The 20,146-nt window shown below is 43.7% G+C and overlaps 1 protein-coding gene across 4 annotated transcripts; it reads right to left on the reverse strand.

Annotated features, from left to right (window-relative positions):
* Window positions 1-3,994: 3,994 nt before the first annotated feature.
* On the reverse strand, window positions 3,995-16,256 carry FOXM1 (forkhead box M1). 4 transcript variants are annotated; one of them, XM_017830182.1, is made up of 10 exons: window positions 16,143-16,256; window positions 15,584-15,750; window positions 14,117-14,713; window positions 12,620-12,768; window positions 12,206-12,436; window positions 11,659-11,787; window positions 11,036-11,080; window positions 10,026-10,092; window positions 9,408-9,589; window positions 3,995-8,245 (listed from the first exon to the last, which is right to left on the reverse strand). In XM_017830182.1, exons 3-10 carry the CDS (start codon window positions 14,664-14,666, stop codon window positions 7,193-7,195), a joined length of 2,406 nt encoding a protein of 801 aa, XP_017685671.1. In that variant the 5' UTR covers window positions 14,667-14,713; window positions 15,584-15,750; window positions 16,143-16,256; the 3' UTR covers window positions 3,995-7,192. The 4 variants fall into 4 exon arrangements, with proteins under 4 accessions (XP_017685671.1, XP_017685672.1, XP_017685674.1 ...); XM_017830183.1 differs by lacking the exon at window positions 15,584-15,750; XM_017830185.1 differs by lacking the exon at window positions 11,036-11,080 and having other exon boundaries at window positions 10,026-10,089.
* Between the last annotated feature and the right edge of the window lie 3,890 nt (window positions 16,257-20,146).

Below are 20,146 nucleotides of genomic sequence, written 5' to 3' on the forward strand. Positions count from 1 at the left end.
ACACCATAGCAAACTTAGAACAACATTGTCCAATATGAAATCCCTCTGCTATATAAATATTGCTTGCAATGATTTGTGTCCTGCCTGTATTGATTTCCTTGCTTGAGCTAAACTGCATTGAAAAGGGGCCTTTTCCGTTTGGTTAAAATAGTTAGTACAACAGAACAGTTGCTGATCATGCAGCAGGCAATACAGAATTCCATTGCACAGCTTCATGAATCACACTAGAAAACTTTGGCTTTGTTTTCACAAGGGGAAAGAACATCCACTTCCGAGTGCTAATGCACATAGCAATGGCAATTGTCTTCCTCATGCTAGAGCTTCTCTGTGCTCATGAAGAGGCTTAAAGCAGAGAATAATTTCTGCTAGGAATATGCTTACTAATAAAAGTATGCAGGAGTCTGAGATGAAGGATAGTTGTGTATTTAAGGCCAATAGCACAGTACTTGGAAGCATGCAGCCTCAAAGATGTCTCCTGTATGTCTCTCTAGGTGGTTGTTTTCTTCACTGTCCTTTCACTTTCTATCTGTAGGTACAACAGCATTTCCATTATCTGCTTAGCTTGAGGCTAAGAATGAACTCGCCGTTAACACAGAGAATTTAAGTCTCTACATAATGCCATAAAAATAATAATAATGACGATTTTGCACCATTAAATCTCCTTTCAGAGGGTGTCCTCAAAGCTGAATACTCAAACAGTAAAACCCAGCACAATTAGAGTTGCCTTGAAAAGCTTAATCTCGTATGTATATGTATGGGCCTATTACTAAAGTCTTGGCAAGGTGCTTTCAGAGGCTCTCTATGGGATTCTGTCAAAACCTCCTGTTTTTTTCATAATAAACAACAACAGAAAAAAAGAATTTAACCACCTATACACTCTTTGCCTGTGCCCAGCTAGCTGTAGAATCAGAGCAGATCTCATCTTGCTCAAAATGAAGCCCAGATGTAGTCCTTGGAAGGTAGGAGTCTCTGTTGGCTGTCTTTGCCTCCAGTCTCATTTCCTTTGGGGACAGGTTTTACTTTTAGAGTCCGCCATCAGACACTGCAGAAAACTTTCCTATCAGCACTTGCCAGGTGTGCTGCAGTGTTTCCTGTCGTGTTTGTTTGTAAATGGCTTGTTCTGTATCTTAAAGCAACTGAGATCAGTCAAATTCTTGATCAGTCAGCAGTATAACTTGCTGAAAATAACTATAATCACTTAACCAGGTGTATTTGTCAGTATACACCATTGAAGTCATGTATATTTATGTGTGTAGCATGTCTCTGGTTGATGCAATATGACTGAGCAGTTCTACTGTAGCAGGGCCACTCAAACACACTCAGTTCTAGGTGAAGTCAGCCACTCTGATGGTGTTGCAGCCCACCTCTTTTTCTCTTGTTCAGGCAGACTCTTATTTAGAGATGCAGTAATTCAAGCTTCAGTGCTTGCTGACCAAATCTTTAGTCATGCTGCAGTTGTAGATGGTTCTTCAGGAGCAATACCTCAGTCCTGCTTAGTGAATCGTCACCTTTTCCACATTGTGTTTTCTCCTTGCTTCTCCTTCCCTTGTAAACCAGTCAAACTCAAGACCTGAAATAAGTATTTCACATCTCTCATGCTTTGCTCTGGTAGCTGATCATTTTGCCCCAGCCTTAAACATGAAGACTGTGGAATTGATGACTGTGATGGTCCTTGTCGAACCTTCTTCTCTTCTTTGTTCTCTCAAGTAGCCTCAAGTTGAGCCAGGCCTGGTTTAAAATGGATATTGGGAAAAATTTCTTCACTGAAAGGGTTATCAAGCATTGGAAAAAGACTTCCTTGAGAAGTTTGAGTCACCATCCATGGAGGTATTTAAAGAATATGTAGGTTGTAGACACTTAGGTTTAATGGTGGGCTTGGCAGTGTCAGGTTAATGGTTGGGCTTGATGATCTTAAATATGTTTTCCAACCTAGATGATTCTATGACTCTGTGATTCTTTGTCTTCTGAACCCTGTCTCCATTTGACTCTTTGAGACACCATCTTCTCATCAAGGTCTTCCTTTGCATCATCCACTCCCTGAAGCCCAGTACAAGTCCCTAGGACACAAGCACTCGTGTTGCCATTCTCAGCTGCTGACAGTCGTGAAGAGCAGGTTCAGAAAGAAATCCCCATACACTTCAGTAGGTCTGTGCTGGAGCACACTCTGTACTGAATAAATCTCTTCTCAGATTTTAGTTGCCAGCTATGACTGGGCTAAAGATGTGAAATAATTTTTTTAAAGAATGCTCATAACAGTCAAAAACCAGAACATTTTCATTCAGCTCGTAAAAGGGGAAACATCAAAGTCAAGAAGGACACCCTGACAAAATCCTTCAAAAGCAGAGAGGCCTTAGGTCTTTTCAAGAAAAGATTTGTTTAAAAGGATTTTTTTAAACTGAGCAAAACATTCTTCTGCTCTCATTTATAGAAGGAATTGGACTGCTTGAACTGCCTTCCCTGTGTTTCTTGCCCCTTCTCTCCCCAGTAGAATAACTCTACCTTGAGGCTAAATTCAGTATGGATATTTTATTTACTGCTCAGACAATTCAGGATTTTATGATGGAATCCCCAGCACTTCTACTACAGTACTTCTAGTACAGAAGGTGTTTTGTGTACACAGTGCACCTGCAGTGACAGGAAGACAGAGGGATGTGTTATCACCTCAAGGATTTGATGAGTAACAATGATGCTTTAACAATGTAATTTTATTTTAGATTATAAATACTGGTTTCCTAGCCTTTAGGATGCATTTGTATATGCACCAGCTGTTTGTTACATTCTTGATGGCTAGGCCTTGACAGGATTTGAATGACAACTGAGATTATTTCATGATCTCCTGACTCCAAGATTTTAATAAAAACAGCAAACAAATAAAAACTGAGATTCAGCCATGGGAAACAGCAAAATAGCTCTTATCACTGTGGCATGCCAGTCCCATGGCTATGCTTGCAGAGTGCAGACTGTCAAGAACTAATTAGCGACAGATCAGAGCTCCTCAGGTCAGACCATTCTGTGTCATTGACATCATTACTTGCAAAAACTTGGAAAACCATATTGATCCTGAAGGCATCTTCAGTGATCCCACATGTTCCAAGCAATGTGTTTTATGATTTCAGTTCTGCTGCATTCCTGACCTTTCTTCCCCTCCTGGAGGGTTTGGATTAGATGCTAAATATATCAAACACTGTTAATTGTCTGAAACTTTAAGACTACCATGAGAGCAGGCTAAACTTTAGCTGCTCCAAACAGAAACTTCTCTAAAGCAAACCTTAAAGTGGAAAATGTGTGTTGATAACTCAGGGCAGATTAGACCACAAGACTCAGATAAACACTCCTAAATCAAGTGTTTCAGGGCTTCCCAATATACATGCATTATCCAGAACAGAAATTGCAGGTGGAATACGGTTCCACAATCCAAAATAACTTTGTGCATAGAAAAAATGTAATCTCAGAATTCAGAATACAAAAAAAAAAAAAAGATGTAAGTAATCTAAACGTGTTACTTCATGGGCAAAGCATAGAGTTGAGATGGAATGTTCTGGCCTGTTGTGTATTTTCCAAAACGTTGTCTTTATTAAAATTTACACAAAAATGCATCAAATGTGAAAAAACACAGTACACCAAGAAAAGATAACATACTGGTAGTGAAAACCAGTATTCTATAGAAAACACCAGCAATATTAAGAGATTCTTCTGAAGTCCAGTGAAGATGAGGGGGGTTTTTGTTGGAAAATTAGTCCATCCTTTGAACAGTCATGGTTCTAATGAGCAGGTATTTTGCTTGTAATCACAGATGAATATAAGAAAACTTACCTTCAACAAGTTACATAACTAAATAAACAAAGGCCCTATTGGCAGCAACCTCCTATACATCCATGAGAAGTTAATAGAGACCTACAGCAGGGAGGGGAGCATAAAACCATGTCTGACTGTATTTTTATAATCATTTGTGGCATTTTCCTTGACTTCCCTAAATAAAGTCATTAAATGTTTGTTTTGAAATGGGTGCATTAAAAAAAAAATGGAAGCAAATTAGGAGGATAAATTCTGATTATATACCTTCTATGTAAACAGTTCATCAGTGTGATCTACATAACGACTTCCCACCGATTTTGTGGCGTAGAATGGAATCTGCTTTGCCTGCATTGTCTGTAAGCTGTATATCAGGGTATTCATGATCTTTATTTTTCCAAGGAAAGTCATAGCTGAAACTCAAGGAAAAATGTGTCATTTGATCTGCATCAGCAGTTCAGATTCGTGGCCTTTACATTCTAAACTCTCCTCGTTTCAAAGCAAGAAACCAGTCTGAGATGACTGGTAAAGCAGGACATTTTCTTCTTAATTTCAGACAGCTAATACTTTGTTATGCCCTGAATATCTTCTTATCCAGTCGTAGCTCACCTCTGTCGCAAAAAGGGGAGGGGGGAGGGATGCTTTCTGTTCAGGAACCAGCTCACATTTTTCAAACCTGTCATTGTGCTCTCTGAGTCCATACTGCATTTTAGAGAGGAAATCAGATATTTTACTAAAAAAGAAATTTTCACCTTTCTTTAGAGCTACTCAGCCCTCTGGTAGAAATGAAGGCCTGACATTGTCGCAAAAAGACTGCTACTTTGTAAAACAGGGTTTCTTCTCTTCTGTACGGGGAAGGAATCGAGTTCTTCCTCTGCCAGCCAAGCTACAAAATCAAAAAGGTGGCAATCATCCTTGCTCACGTCATCCAGTCCTTTTCAGCTGACATAACATAGTAGGAAAAACCTCACTCAGCCAATGAAGGGGAATTACCCTTTGCATCTGTTGCGCTTCCTGCCAGATGTAGAGCAGAATTTTCAGAGGACCAGAGCGTCCACAGCACTTGCTGCCCCCCTGTAGATTTGTGTGTCCCAAGTCTCTTAAAAATTGTATCTTAAATTAATGTTTGTTTTTACTGGCTAGGTGTTAAACAGCCTTCTCTATTATCAGAAATTAAGGGCAGTCTTGGGATGCTCCTGGACATCATTCAGAGAAGATCTGGGGGGTGCTATGCAAAGGGTGTGAAGAGCTATGCCCACTTGCTCTTGGGTTGCAACAGATTCATGAAAAGACAAGAAGTATGGCTCTGCTCTTACTGAAAGAGGGTGGACAGAAGCATCCACTGTCTTACAAGATCACACCTCTACACTATAATTCAAATACTGAGCCTGCAGAAGGACAGGTGATAACTACCTTTCCTTACGGAAAGGATCCAGGCAGAATATAAGGCAAACACAGATAGAGAAACATTTTGTAACTAAATCCTCACCAATGGGGGCTTTGAACTAGGTTGGCCCAAACAATGAGAAGTCTGCTGGGGAGCAGTATTCTGGAATTTTTTCTGTTATTCCTCCCACCTTTTTCATATAACTTCCCTCTAGCAGTGCTCTCACTGGAACACTTAACAGGAAGGGAAACTAAACTTTGGGACTACTATGTTCAAAACATAATGTGAGGTGGCTATCAAAGCACCTCAGCTGATAGGGACAGCAGGGGATCACCTGCCTCGAATTGACACAAAGGACAAGAACATTTCATTATTTGCTGGAGACAAATAGCTGGCTCTTGGATGTCAGCTGTGTGCATACATCCTCTCAGGCTCGAGAAGTGAGATCAAAGGATGACAGGATACCTTGAGAAAGCCAAGTAGAGTGTTGACAGCTGTACAAGATGTGCTAACAGAAAGTATGCCACAAACCAGGCCTTCTCTGCAGCCTCATAACCAGAGAAAACGAAATAATAACCGTTAAACCAAAGTTCCTGAAACATCTTCTGAGGGCAAATACCTCTAACAAGCACACAAGAGAACTGCAGTTCTGAAAACCACACATATCTAAAACTGGTTTTATCTCTTAAAGGGAAGGTAGAAACACAGAGTTTTGATTGAGATTTGTTTTGCATTTACAAGATAGAGAAACTCATCTGCTGGTGGTGTTGTGATGTTTCAGATTGTATGCTTCTGACTTATAAAGTCAGGATTTATCCACAAATGGCAGGAAAAAGTATATTGTATGAAGCAATGGGTTGAGTACACAAGTTTAATGTGTTTTGGTCAACATGGCCTGAGGAATACTGAAAACGTCCCAGTGACCACTTGCTCAGTGATCACAAAGCACACACATGAGATGTGCAAAAATTGGTTGCTCATGCTATAGCCCAATCCCAGCTAAGAGGGGTACAGATAATACTCAGCTGTGTTCCCACAGAAGCTTTATTGAGTATGTAGATACAGGAGTCACCATTTGTTTGAAAGCAGAAGGATCAGATCTTTTCCATGGCAATTTCCTACTTTGACATAAGTTCTAGAGAGCTGGGAATAGTTGTTCTGCTGCACCGAGACACACATACCTTGTATTTCCAGAGGTCACTTTACAGTGGAAATATCAGCATTCGCTTCAGAGGTTCTTTTTTACATTTTCAACTGATGACTGTAATGAGAGAAGCTTTAACAATTCAGTAGAGGTCCATCTTACTGCAACAGTGTCTCTACCTCGTCCTCCAGGTACATAATAGGACTCTGGAGTCAAAAGAGCTATATGGCTTGATGTGAGCTCTTCTCCATAAGTACTTCACGCCTCTCACTTTGAGGTCTTATTTAGGGTAGAATACAGGAGGTGTGGAACATACGGACAACACTCTAGGTCAATCCCTTATCAGTCAAAATATTCCTGTAACCCTACAATAATAAAATTATTCTTATAATTAAGGGCTAATTTAAGGAATGTACAGTATTTACACCCATTAAATTTAGACAGAAGATACTAAGTAATAGGGGAACAAAGTAAAGGAAATTAAGATAGAGCTAGGATGAGGTTCCTAGGCTCTTTCCTGAGAACACACCGAGGAGTGTGTTCATTTCCTCTGATACCCTGAGGAGCAAATGCCATTCAGGGCCTATCTAGATGTTCTCTTGATAACCTCTCTCCAGGGATTCTTATCTCTAGCACAAGGCTAGAGCAGTTCTACCTTGTTCTACACAAAGTCCATAGCATCTTATAAAAGAAGCTCATAGCAGCTGATGGGCCTGTCTCCCAGCTTAGCAGGAGTCAGTTACACCCTCTTATTATTCCTATTGTGGGAATTAGTCAAAGGAGTTGTCTTAGACTACTCATCTGAGATCCATTCATGTAGAGTGCTTTCTGTAACATCAGAACAAGCCAAATTCAGCCCTCAGGCCAGTTTACTTCAGCTCAGGTATCAGCTGAGACCAGCTAATGTCTGTTCCTAAATTTTCATCCTCAAGACCGGGAAAGCTGATATCCAGAAGGATTTTGCTCAGACTATCATTCATGGTGTCCAGGATAAGGCCCTCCATGAGTGACCGGTTTTCAGTAAAGCCAGAGGCTGTCAGTTCAGCAGATAATTGCTTCGCAGACTCACGAACCAACGCTGGAGAGCTTGTGAGGGGGGCATGAGCCATATCACTGGATTCTGTATTGAGAAATTCCCGAGGAGAATCAAAGAGCGGATTTTTAAGGGGTGTGCTGTTAAAACCCAGTAAGTCCTGGTTGTCCTGGAGGGGTGTGAATGGCAACTGAAGGGTTTTCACTGGACTGAAGTCCAGCTCGTGACTTCCCTTGGCTAAGGAAGCAGACTTCCAGAGGTCAAGGCCCTCTAGAGAGGGGGTAGTAGTGGCTGAGACTTTGCTGGGAGTGGAAGAAACTGGCAATTTGCTGAAGATCTCCTTGACTGGTGTTTTAAAGGCTCCTTCTTCTCCCTGCGAGCAGCTGAGCTGTGATACCTGTTCAAGAGGCTGGCTTTCCAGTGGGAAGGGACAGTCTGCCGCTAACCGAAAAGGGTCAAAGCTGTTGCTTTCTGGCAAAACAAGGACAGGTTCTTCTGAGCAAGGCAGTGCTAGACGTTGTTTCCTCCTGGATCTGCCCATTTCCCGCCTTTCCCGCCTCTTTATAACTAACGAGTCAGAAACAGCCCTAGGTGGGGACTTCAGTGTGGTGAACTGTTTCTTCTCCTTTGTGGATGAGTCTGGGAGGAATAAGCCTGGCTCTTCCTTTACCGTTATGGTTGAGGCAAATGGGGACAGCCAGTCATCCAGTTGACAGCCTTCTTCCTCCTTTATACAGACACCTTCAGGGAAAGAAGCCAATTCCTCACCAGGCTGGGAGCTGTTCTCCTTTAGGGAATGGGCTGGGGAGAATAAACCCTCATCACATTGACCCTCTTCCTTGACAGCAGCCGTGGGTAAAGAGGGTGACTCTTCTGTAGACAGTGACATCTATAAAGAAACACAAGTGACATGCAGTCAGCAAGCAAGGATCTAACCCACCCAAAATGCAAATAAGAGTAGAAAGAAGAAAAGAAAGATTGGCACTTAAGGTCAGCAGAGAAAGGTAAGAGGAAGATCTTCAGAAAGCAGTAACTATAACAACAGATACAGATTGATCTTGGTAAAGTCAACAGAAAGAAGCCTACAGATCACATGGGAAGGATTTTAGTTAAGAGACTTAAAGTCATTCCCTTCACAACACTTCATCTGTAAGCAACTTCTAGGAGTACAGGCAGAAGGAGATCCACTATTTGTGGAAAAAATGTAACTCCTTTGATTTCTTCTTATACTGTCTATATGTGAATAACAAAACGAATGAGGACAGCTTTCTCAGAAACCAAGGAAAAGGAAATGAAAAAAATGAGGTTATCAAAAGAAAAAGAACACAGGAGAAAGATAAATCATAGCAGGGAAGGACATAAAGCAGCAGTCACACAAAGGAAAACAGAATTATGGTTAGATCGGATAGAAGAAGCCAAAGGTTTACAATGTCTAAGCATACAAGAGCACTCAGTGAGATGCCAAGAGAAAGACCTGCTTTATAGCTGTTTTTCTTGAGCCCAGAATAACTGGGAACTTCACCGAATTAGCAAACAGCAGATACAGAAAACCTCTGGGAAGAAACTACATGAAATAAGTACTCTTTCAGAAAAAGTTCTTTATGTTACATGTCATTAGTGCTATCAAAAATACAAATGTTTTAGGATCAGAAAAAAGACACTTCTCTCATTCTTTTTTTTTCACATCCAAGCGGTAGAGAAAAATTGTTTTAACCAATCCGTAAGTCCCTTCCTCTGACAAATTATAGAAACATCCTTATAGCAAGTAAACTAGCAGGTAATAGTCAGCCTAGAGACAGTAAAGGATAGTAAGGATTAGTATGAACTTGGGAGTTTCAGAGCACCTAGAAAAGATGCACAAAGGAACCATATGAGGAACAGGTCTATTGGAGGCAAGAGATATAGAAAAAATCCAAACAAAAACCCCACAAAAACTCAAACAAATGAAACCCCAAAACCACACCCACCCACCCTTCCTACCCTACCCCCTAACCCCACCCCCACCCCCAAAAAAAAGCCACACAAAAAACCTTGGAAAACAAGAAACCAACCTTTGGAGCAATGCGCACACGCTTATTGCTCTGCAAAGTCTCTGAGCTATTAAGGGATGCTCCCTGTGCCACGGAGAGAGGAACCTTCATAGAAGGCTGCAAGACAAGAGGCTGACTCAAAGGAAACTGGATTGGAACCAGGTAGGAGTTGACGCGGGGAAGCAAAGGCTTCATCTTTCGGCCTGGAAGGGAGAAGAATGGACTCAGTAGCCTCTTATCCTCTACAACTACCTCTTGAAACCCAGGCATCTAACAGAGTCCTTCTAAACCCCCCAAAATAAACATTCAATCAGATAAGCTCACCTGCCTTCTCTGCTAACTTTGAGAATACAAATATGAAGCCAGAAGGCCTCATTAACAAGAAAATAGTCCTTCATACAAATCCTAGCCCTCAAGCTAGGGCTCTCACTCTATTTGCATACCCAATCCTCACCATCTCCCCATCACATCCTCTCTCAGACACAGCAATACTGCCTTCAATTTCAGACCTGACAATAGGGAGTATAAAAGCTGGCAAACCTGGATAACAAATTCAACTTGTATTCCTAAAGGAATCTGAGAGAGTGCCCCAGATTACTGAATTGATTCTCTTTGGCCTAGGCTGATGCAGACACTTACGTGAATTCTGGGGTTCAGTTTTGCTTCCCACATTCTTCAGGGTATCTGGAAGACGATTCTTTTGCTGCTGCAGTCATTGTGAAACAAGAAAGAGGAGAAGGAGAAAAGAAAGATTAAAACAAAGAATCCATATTTATTCTTCTGCCTCATTTAGAACTGTGAAACCAGAATTTTGGGCTGCGCTAATGTAGAGAGAGCAGCTGTTAGCACCCAGCCCTCATGTCAGCTCTAGGTCCCTGCAGCTTGCTGTTTTGCAGCCATACCATCCCAAAGCCAGCTGCCAACCAAAGGCTGTGTAGAAAAAGACAGATCTGCTTCAGCTGCAGACTCTACTGCAGAAGGGACCTGGTTTTGGCATCCTCAGAGCCTGAGGAACAGTGATTAGGATGGCTTTATTGTATGTGAGATCTCTGTACAAACCATAGACCAGGTAGATGTTCAAATGGAATAGTAGAAGCAACAGAAGAATCAGAATTCTGAGCAGATGGAAGGAAGGTCAGAGTTGTAGCTGCAAGAGAAGTGTTTGACCGGACACTTGCAAATCCATCACTGTTAAAACTGCCGAATGCAAGAGCGACAGCAAACGGGTTCATCCTTCTCAGAGTCACAATGCAGCTGGGTTCCAAAATGAAAAAGCAACACAGAGAAACCCTATTCTCTCTGGATCTGAGCCCCAGAACAGATTGGGACTGCTGCCATGGAGATGATAATTTTGCCAGAAATCTCTAGGCTTGTTCTCTGAAGCCTATTGGTCACCATTGCAGCCTACTTCAGCAGTAGAATTCCAAGTTGCTCAAAGCTGTACAGCTCTACCAGCTAAAGAGAGAGCATATCATCTGAAGGCAGTTAACCTTTGGCTCAACCTCTTTCCTCAAAAAGGGTGTGCATGGAGCTGTATGATTAGGTGCAACAGTGACCCAGTCCCCCTCCCCAGGCCTCTTGTCCTTTCCATCAGTGACTAGCAAGAACAGAATGGAAGATCAAGCCCCAAGCCAGAGGGTAATTCTTACTGATTCAGAGCATTCAGGCGATGTTGGTGACCCCAATTCCAGCGGCTGGTGGCAGAAGGCATTGAGAAGGAAAAAAATTAAGATGAAGTTATCAGCCAAAGAGGGGGACAAATAGGTCATTTTAAACTTGCACAATCTGAGTGAACAAAAGTCAATCTGGCTACCCAGCAGAAAATACAGAGGAGTCTAAACACACCTATACCAGACTCACAAGCTCTATTTCCCCCACAAAATGATACTTCCTAAAACACCTAGTTGGGATAGGAGAATTCCATCCTATGACTGACTTATCAAACAGCGTAGGAACATCCAGTTGGCTTCAGTGGAAAGTTTCTCATTAGGAATTTGAATCAGGCCCATGGAAAGAAGTTGAACAAGCTGACTATTACATTTGGCACAGCATCTGAAGAATGAACACGTTCCACGAAAGCTCCAGGTCAAAAGCACAACCACAGCACCTTTTCTTTCAAATGCAGAGCTTGTCTATTTGTCAAGAGAAGTGACTGAATACAGCTTCTACAAAAAGGCTGATGTCAAAGCAGCTTAACTTTACAGTTAAAATAAGGTGCATCTGCCTAGAAACTGGATAACCTGTCCTATTTTCTTTGCATGAGGCAACTCACCTTAAATACCTGGTCCAATGTTAGGCAACGGTTTGCATCAGGGTGAATAGTCCAGAACGAGATTTTACCATTAGCAGATGTCTCACGGACAAACATATCATGAAGGGACAGGTTGTGCCGAATGGAGTTCTGGGGAGAAAGCAGTGAGGGGAGTTGAAAAGCAGTAGTTTTGTTATCAGCACAGCAAGGGCTACCTCAAACATGACTGCCCTAGCAGAGGGATTAGATTCCAAAGGGTAGACAACACTGAACTTTCATATTCACAGCATACCCAGCCAACCCTGTCATCAGTCTCTTATTCTATTTACTCTTGAATTCCTTATTCTTAGTCCAGTGATCAAATATATCATCATCTTGCTCAAGTGGAATGAGACAAGGGATACAAGAAGTGGGAGAGTGAACATCTGGAATGGGAGGGTATTTGGGGTGGGATGTTTAAATGAAATTCCATCTTGCTCTGCAGGCTGGGGAACAACTTTTCATTTTGATCCAGATGGCTTATAACATCACCCTGTGGCCCACAGCAACTTGAAGGCCTGCTTGTTACCTTCCAACCTGGCTTAGCTACATGTTTAAAATAAGGGAAATGATCCTCAATCCAGGTATAGATGTCCTTCAGAGTCATACGCTTCTTCTCAGTGCTGTTGATGGCAAACTGGATCATGGCCATGTAGGAGTAAGGAGGTCGTTCTGACACTGAATCCTGCCATGATGAGGATGCAGCAGCAGTAGGAATAGCAGCAGCAGCAGGAATAGCAGCAGCAGCTTCTTCTTCAGTCTGAGAGACAGAAGGAGCGATACATGAATGATCCCTGGATCCTCCATGTTCTATTCAAATCAGTAAAGGCCAAACCCAGGTTACTTAGAGACAGTGATGCCTAGTTCTTGGAAGTCTTCTGATCCACACAGATTACTTCCTTACCAAAAATTTTAGCACATGCTGTTGTCTTCTCCTACTTACCTTGATTCTTTCCTGCAGAGGCATTTGGTTCTCTTTCTCTGTGTCTTGCTTCACAGAAGAGGGATTTAGCCCATCAGATCTCATCTTCCCCAGCCACTGGATGTTAGTGAGACTATTGTCCAACACAGAGCTCATTGTCTCACCACTGCCTGTTGGGATAACAAGCCCATATTACAGAATCACAGAATCATTTATGTTAAAAAAAGACCTCCAAGATCACTGAGTCCTTTCTTTGACCAAACACCACCTTGGCAACCAGGCTATGGCACTAAGTGTTGCGATCAGTTGTTTCTTGAACACCTTCAGGGATGGTGACTCTACCATCTCCCTGGGGAGCTTGTTCCAATGCTTGACAACCCTTTTAGGGAAGCAATTCTTGATGATGTCCAACCTGAACCCCCCCGGTCTCTCATCCTATCACTAGTTGCCTGAGAAAAGAGGCCAACTCCCACCTGGCTATAACCTCTTTCAAGTAGTTGTAGGGAGCAATAAGGTCTCCCTTGAGCCTCCTCTTCTCCAGGCTGAACAAACCCAGTTCCCTCAGCCGCTCCTCATAGGGCTATAGTCTCTAGACCCTTCACCAGCTCCATTGCCCTTCTCTGGACATGCTCCAGCACCTCAGTGTCATTCTTGAATTGAGGGGCCCAGAACTGGACACAGCACTCGAGGTGTGGCCTCACCAGTGCCAAATACAGGGGGACGATCACTGCCCTGGTCCTGCTGGACACACTGTTCCGGATACAGGCCAGGATGCCAATAACCTTCTTGACCACCTGGGCACACTGCTGGCTCATGTTCAGCCACTGTTGACCAGTACCCCCATGTCCTTTTCTTGCTGGGCAGCTTTTCCAGCCACTCTTTGCCCAGCCTGTAGCACTGCATGGGATTGTGACCGAAGTGCAGAACCCCTTATCATAGTTCTGCTTACTTACAAGTAACCCTCTTAACCCTTCATCTCAACTGTCAAAAGGAAGGCATTTAGTCGCACTATTAAAAGATGGTATTGCAATGCTAATGTTGTGGAAGGAATTACTCTTGCATTCCTGATTTCATGTGAAGTTGCCTATTTCTGAAAAGAGCTGCAGCCTTAAAAATGAACACTCAAACCAGATTGCTGCTTTCAACCAAAACAGGACAATGTTGATCTAGTGCTTCAAGAATATCGTTAGCTAAAGGATGAATTTAGTAAGCAGAAGCCAAGGATGGAGATGACAGACTCTAACCGAAAGACATAGCACAAGATCCAAGTCAGAAGCTCAGATGTCTTCCACTAAAAACATATGCACTGTGATCCTTCAGATTTCACTAGATGTGCAAAGCTATGTAGATTATTAGAATCAAATCTATAGGCTATTTTGTAATTAACAAAATATTATTTGTTACTCCGTACCGAGATTCAAGCACTACACTCATTGGTCCACTTCACATCTCTTTGTCTGTCAGGACAAAAACCCAACCAACCAACCAACCAAAAGAAACCTGGTAGAGACTACATACTGTTGCTCTCCTGTTCCTGTCCACCCGCAGAATCAACTCCTGAATGCCAGAGCGCTGTCCCGCCTGCAAGACCAGGTGTCTGTGTAACATTCTTCTCTCTTTCTGGACCATCTGCAGCCTTGACTGCTGCACTGGCTTTCTTCTCTGATGGGAGATGCTGTGATGGTGCTGGACCTGCTGAACGGGACGTGCCCCCACTGCTAATGAGGATGAACTTGTTGGGTCCATTGTTGCCACATTCTTTTCCTTTTGCCGTCAGTGCCTCTATGATGCTCTGGATATCAGCATTTGTAGGGATGGCCACCACTTGTGTGTTGGGCATTGTAGGATGGTCAATTATCTTTATTCCCGCTGGGAATTTCTGCAGGCCACAGTCCCTTTTGTCTCTGGGTTGTCTGTTGTGTTGGTCCTCCTGGCTGTGCTCCTGCTTAGGAGTCTTTTCATCCTGACCTCTGTTCTCATCTCTTGCTGAAGTGCTGGATTCATCCGTCTGTGGGAGGGTCAGTTTCCGTCTTTTGAGAATTAAGGGCCTGCGAGGGCTGGTCCTCATTATTGATCTATACTGTCACTCTCCATTGAAAGGGAGAGGAACAAGTCCTGTAAAACAAAAGATACAACATAAAGAGTGCAGCAAATCATCACAGGTCTCCCACAGAGCACACATTCTCAGCAATTGCTACAAAGCCAAAAACACAAAAGGAAAATAAAATCAAAAGTGTTTAATAAGGTTGGCAAGGCTACTGAAAAGTCATACTGTACCTCCTTTACTTGCACCTTGTGTAAGCAGGACAGGAGAGATATTTGCAGTAGATAATTTGCATCACAAAGTACATAATGATGAGGAAAGTGTGTATTTGTACTTTATAGAAAGTCTTAGCTATAATGTGACTTGGCCAGCATCAGCCAGCAAGCAGGAATGGATAGGAAGTAGAACATAGAAGTAGCAGTCCTGATTCTTACAGAAGATTACACAACCTGAGTGAAAAGGGAATTTACAGATGGTTTAAGATCTGGGAAGAAGAGATTATCTCAAACACCACAAAAGCACACAATAAATGCAGCAGAAGTTAAGCGCTTTAAAACAGATGTAAAGTAAATGTTCTAGTCACTTTTTCTGTAGATTTGTCAAGAACCAGATAAATTCCTCATTGGGCAGCATACATTTAAATGTCAAACTTTTTGACAACAGGCAATTTAGAATATAAAGCAGGAAGCAGAGGAAATAAAATTCATAGATACTGCTTCCAGGACAAGATGCAGTGAGAATACTGCTTATAATACCATCAAGAATTTGGTGGAACCTGTGTCTAACAGCAAACTATAACAGAACGAGAACACAAAAATTTTACTTTTTGTTTATCATTAGGGATGCCAGGCATCCCTAATGTAAAAAAGGAGGCCTTTTACATTGCTAGATTGGACTGGGCCAGCAGGTAAACGAGAAAGTTCTCAGTAAGAGTCACCTACATTGATACAAAGCAGAGAGTCCAGCGGAAAACAAACCGAGCTGCCCTACGCGCAGGGATCAGACAGCCGGGATCGCGGGCTGCTCGGCAGCGACGGGAACGCTCCGCACTCCATGCGGGTCGTGGCACACAGGCACACGTACGGCCCCTTGCGATCAGCTCCACCCCCTTAAAGAGACACCCCGGTTAGACAGCGCCCAAAGAGGAGCCTTTAGCCAGCCTCCAACAGACTGCGTTCCCTACAGGAGCGCGCCACTTCCCAAACAGGCCTGGAGCTGCTGCCACCAGTAAAGGCCCAGGAGCATCCCTGTGCACACGAGGCCTCAGGTGTGGTAAGAGGGGCAGCGCTAAAGGGCTCTCTGCTCCTCCTCCGCCCGCTCCAGCCCCAGCGCCGCCGCGCCCGCCGTTAAGTCCGCCTGCCCCGCCGGGGTCCCTCCACCCCAGGCCGAGCCTAAGCGCTTCCCTCTCCCGGGCGCCTCACGGTCTTAGCGCGGCCGCCCGGGGCTGCCGGTCCTTGCAGGGGGATACTGGAGGTGGGGCAGACGCAGGTGGAGACTCACCAGCTCCCGGGCGGACAGGGCCGATGGAAGTGGCGGCGGCTCCGGCACTCCCGGGGCGGCCCCGGTTTGAATTTGGCGCCCGGCGGGGCCCCGGCCTGGTCACGTGCCGGCCTGGGCCAGTGAGCGGCGGCGGGGGCGGGGTGGCCCGGCGGCGGCCAATGGGCGGGGGCGGGGGCGGGGCAGTGGCAGCGCGGGCCAATGGGCGGTGGCGGCGGGGGATACGGCTGGGCCGGCGGGACGCGCCGGGCCGGAGCGGTCGGTACCGGGGTCGGCACCGGGGTCGGCACCGGGGTCCCAGCGCCCGTCCCGTCCCGCCTGAGGCAGTCCCCGGAGCTCCCTCCGGCCGCGCCGCCTGGAAGCCCTGCTCTGTGCCCGGGTCGCCGGCCGAGCGTTGGCCCCTGGTGAAGAGCCGCGGAGTTCCGCCGTTTAACGTGTGTCACGGCTATACCGGGCTGCGGGGGCCCGCAGGACGCCCCGAGGAGGCTGCGCCTCTGGTAAGCAGTCAGGATGTTGCATTCGTATACATCTCTTCTAAAATGTTCTTCTTGGAGTTCCTCTTCTGAGCTCGCCCGTGGTGATTCAGGCTGGCTGAACGTGAGCCATCAGTGTGCCCAGGTGGCCGAGAAGACCACTAGCATCCTGGCCTGTATCAGGAACAGCGTGTCCAGCAGGACCAGGGCAGTAATCGTCCCCCTGTATTTGGCACTGGTGAGGCCACACCTCGAGTGCTGTGTCCAGTTCTGGGCCCCTCAATTCAAGAATGACACCGAGGTGCTGGAGCATGTCCAGAGAAGGGCAATGGAGCTGGTGAAGGGTCTAGAGAGTAAGTTCTATGAAGAAGAGCTGAGGTAGCTGGGGGTGTTAAGCCTGGAGAAAAGGAGGCTCAGGGGGTACCTTCTTGCACTCTACAGCTACCTGACAGGAGGTTGTAGCCAGGAGGCGGTTGGCCTCCTCCTCGGTAACAAGTGTCAGGACAAGAGGACATAGCCTTAAGCTGTGCCTTGGGAGGTTTCGGTTGGACATCAGGAGGAATTTATTCACAGAAAGGGTGATTAGACAATAGAATGGGCTCCAGAATGGGCTGCTCCAGTCGCCATCCCTGGAGGTGTTTAAGGAAAGACTGGATGTGGCACTTAGTGCCATGGTCTAGTTGACATGGTGGTGTTTGGTCACAGGCTGGACTTGATGATCTCAGAGGTCTTTTCCAACCTAATTGATTCTGTGATCTGTTTTTCAATGGAAAATTAAATTCAATGTTACTTCAATTCAAATTTATTCATTAGGTAAAAAAAAAAAAAAAGCAAGATCTGTAGAATACAGGAGGGAAATGTCAACTCTGTCCTGTAACAAAAACAAACTAAAAAACTTAAAAATTCCTGAAATTAAAAGGTATTTAATTAAAAAGGTAGTTAGCAACTAGAAATGTAAAGACTTCTGGTTACCTTGGCCCTACAGTATATTCTTGGCATTACAAACCAAATTAAATTGAAAAGAGAAAGCAAGTTCTTCTGACTTTTTTTTTTGATAGCTGATTTGATATAGCTGGATCAGTAGGTCAACTGCTCCAATTCCTGCTGTGCATTTCTAAATCTACCTGGAAATCAACAGAAGGTTCAAAAACTACTGGTAGGAAGAAGTCTGCCTAGAGACTTGTATGCTCAACTGCTGCATAAATGTTTTGCTTCTGTTAAAAACTAGATCTGAAGTTTCCAAACAAGTCTATCTTCAAATACATTTATTTGCCTTCTACAGAATCGAGAGCACTTCAGCATCTCCTTGGGGTGCTTCCCTCTTTCTCCAACTGGCTCTAACAAGCATCATGAGGTTTCTAAGTGGTTTTACCATACCTCTTGATGCCTCCAAAGAAGAAATGTACCCACAAGGCCAAGAAGGCAGAGCTGGTATTCCTTGAGAAGCCGTGGGCAGGACCCATCCATTGCTATGAAACTCCGCTGCCTTTGGCCCAGAATCCCAGACGTGTGCCTACAAAACCTGTAGACCGGAGCACCTCTGCTGCCTGGGTTGGTATAGATTATCCTTCCCCCTGCGTCCCACAGCCACGATTTTCAAGTTTTTCCCATATGTCTCAACAGAAAGTTATCTGTTCTGGTTACTGAAAATTAGTAGCCCAGACTTGAACTCATTGTAGCAGCCTAAAACATAAATAAGTGCTTATGAGTTGCTTCACAGTCTAACAGCAACCACTAAGGTCTTGGTTATTTGAAAGTGTAAAACTGTGTGCAGTCTGTACTGGTTAATATGACTATTTCTGGAAAAATAATTCTTATCAGGAAGATGCTGTTTTCTATGGCAACTGAAAACCCTGCACATTATAAATATGAAGGGAAATTTTATTGGCTTACTGCTCGAAATAACTGCTGAACTCTCAATGTTACATGTTAAAGTACTAGTTGCTTTGCTTAAATTTGACACTTCTAAACTTAGAGAACATAGGTTTTCACTTCAGGATTATTTGTTCTAACCTGTCCTCTTTTCTATTCTGTCTTTTGAATAGTTTCTCTCTATATCAGTCTTCTTATGGGCCCCTTTTCTGGTCTGATGGGCTCCTGTTCTGGGACTGCTTGCATTTTCCTAAGATGTTCCTTCTATCATGTAAGGATAGGGTTTTTTTAAACAAACAGGTGCTGCAATGACAGACTGTTCCTATACAACAGCAGTCATCACCTAGGGGAGCTCTTTTAAGCATTTCAGCACCGTTTAAGCATTGCTGCTGCTCAGCTCTGCTCTTCACAAAGGAAGCTCAGGAAGTGTGGTTTCAAACCTGCATGAGACATTCCTTTGTTCCTGGTGACCTGAAGTTATTTTTGTGATGCCTTAATCTTGAAGTAGAACACGTTCCATCTTTTCCCTTTAACTTTTTTTTTGTATGTGCTTGAGGCAGTTAGCTTTGTGGCTTCTGAAATACTAAGTAAAATAACTGCTGTGAATAAGCATTCTTTTTGTTTGGAAGAGCTGGAAATATCCACATTGGTAGCTCTTTGATTCTAAACATACAATGATTTTAAAATTTGTTTCAAGTGCTTAAAATGTCAGATATTTTTCAGTTTGAAAATGTGGTAGGTTTGTAACTTCTGGAGGTATCCTCTGCGGAGTGTCAACCTGTTTGAGTGAGAACTGATTTTCTGCTCCTCTCTTCTTGATGTTATCTAAGTTTTTCATACCTTCTCGACTGCTAGGCTCCTACCATACATGCTCTCTGAAGCCAGGAGGTCATATCCTCAAAGTCAGTGATTGACCTGTGTTGAGTATGTGCTAGGATACAATTATCATGGAATCACTTTCCTTTTCCTGCACACAGGCTTTGCATTCAAGCAGTTCAGTTGTACAGCAGACAATTGCTATCCTTAATTCAACTGTACTTAGTTTTTTGAGGAACTATGTTGTAACTTTAGAATGCTGAAGGAGATTGTAGTTACCATAGCAAGAACCCAGTTTGGTGTCCCTTGGGGAAAAACAAACTGCAATTTGAAACAGAATCTGGACTCTTTTTGTTGATAACCAGGAAGATAAAGAACACAGCAAAAAAAGGATTTCCAGGGTTTGAGTAAGAGTCCAGAATCTTTCAAAGAAACATAGATTGTTGAGCTTGGACCACCTCTTATAGAAAGCTGATTTTTTGAAGTGGATTTTGGGCGATCTGGATATTTTGGGGGAAAATTGTGAATACTGTATTAACACAATCTAAGGCCACTCAGCTAAGTGGGCATCCTTTAATTACTCTCTCAATTCAACCTCTACCTGTTCAGGGAGACTGAGTATTTAGTTCACTAAATCTATTTGGAGTTATGCTAAGACAAAGAAAGAAAAAGGATCAATTTCTGAACAGTTTTAAATGTGCAGGGGTTACAGGAGTAGCCAACAGTTAGATTTCCTTTAAACCCAAATCTTGAGTTCTAAGTTGGCAGAGAATAGCTCACTTGCACCCCAATGAGTTTTCTGAGGAGAGTGGCAGAATATGATGTTCATGAGGCATCTGCTGCATA

This window comes from Lepidothrix coronata, unplaced genomic scaffold (assembly GCF_001604755.1).
Source record: "Lepidothrix coronata isolate B3197 unplaced genomic scaffold, Lepidothrix_coronata-1.0 Scaffold174, whole genome shotgun sequence".
Lineage (NCBI taxonomy): Eukaryota > Metazoa > Chordata > Aves > Passeriformes > Pipridae > Lepidothrix > Lepidothrix coronata.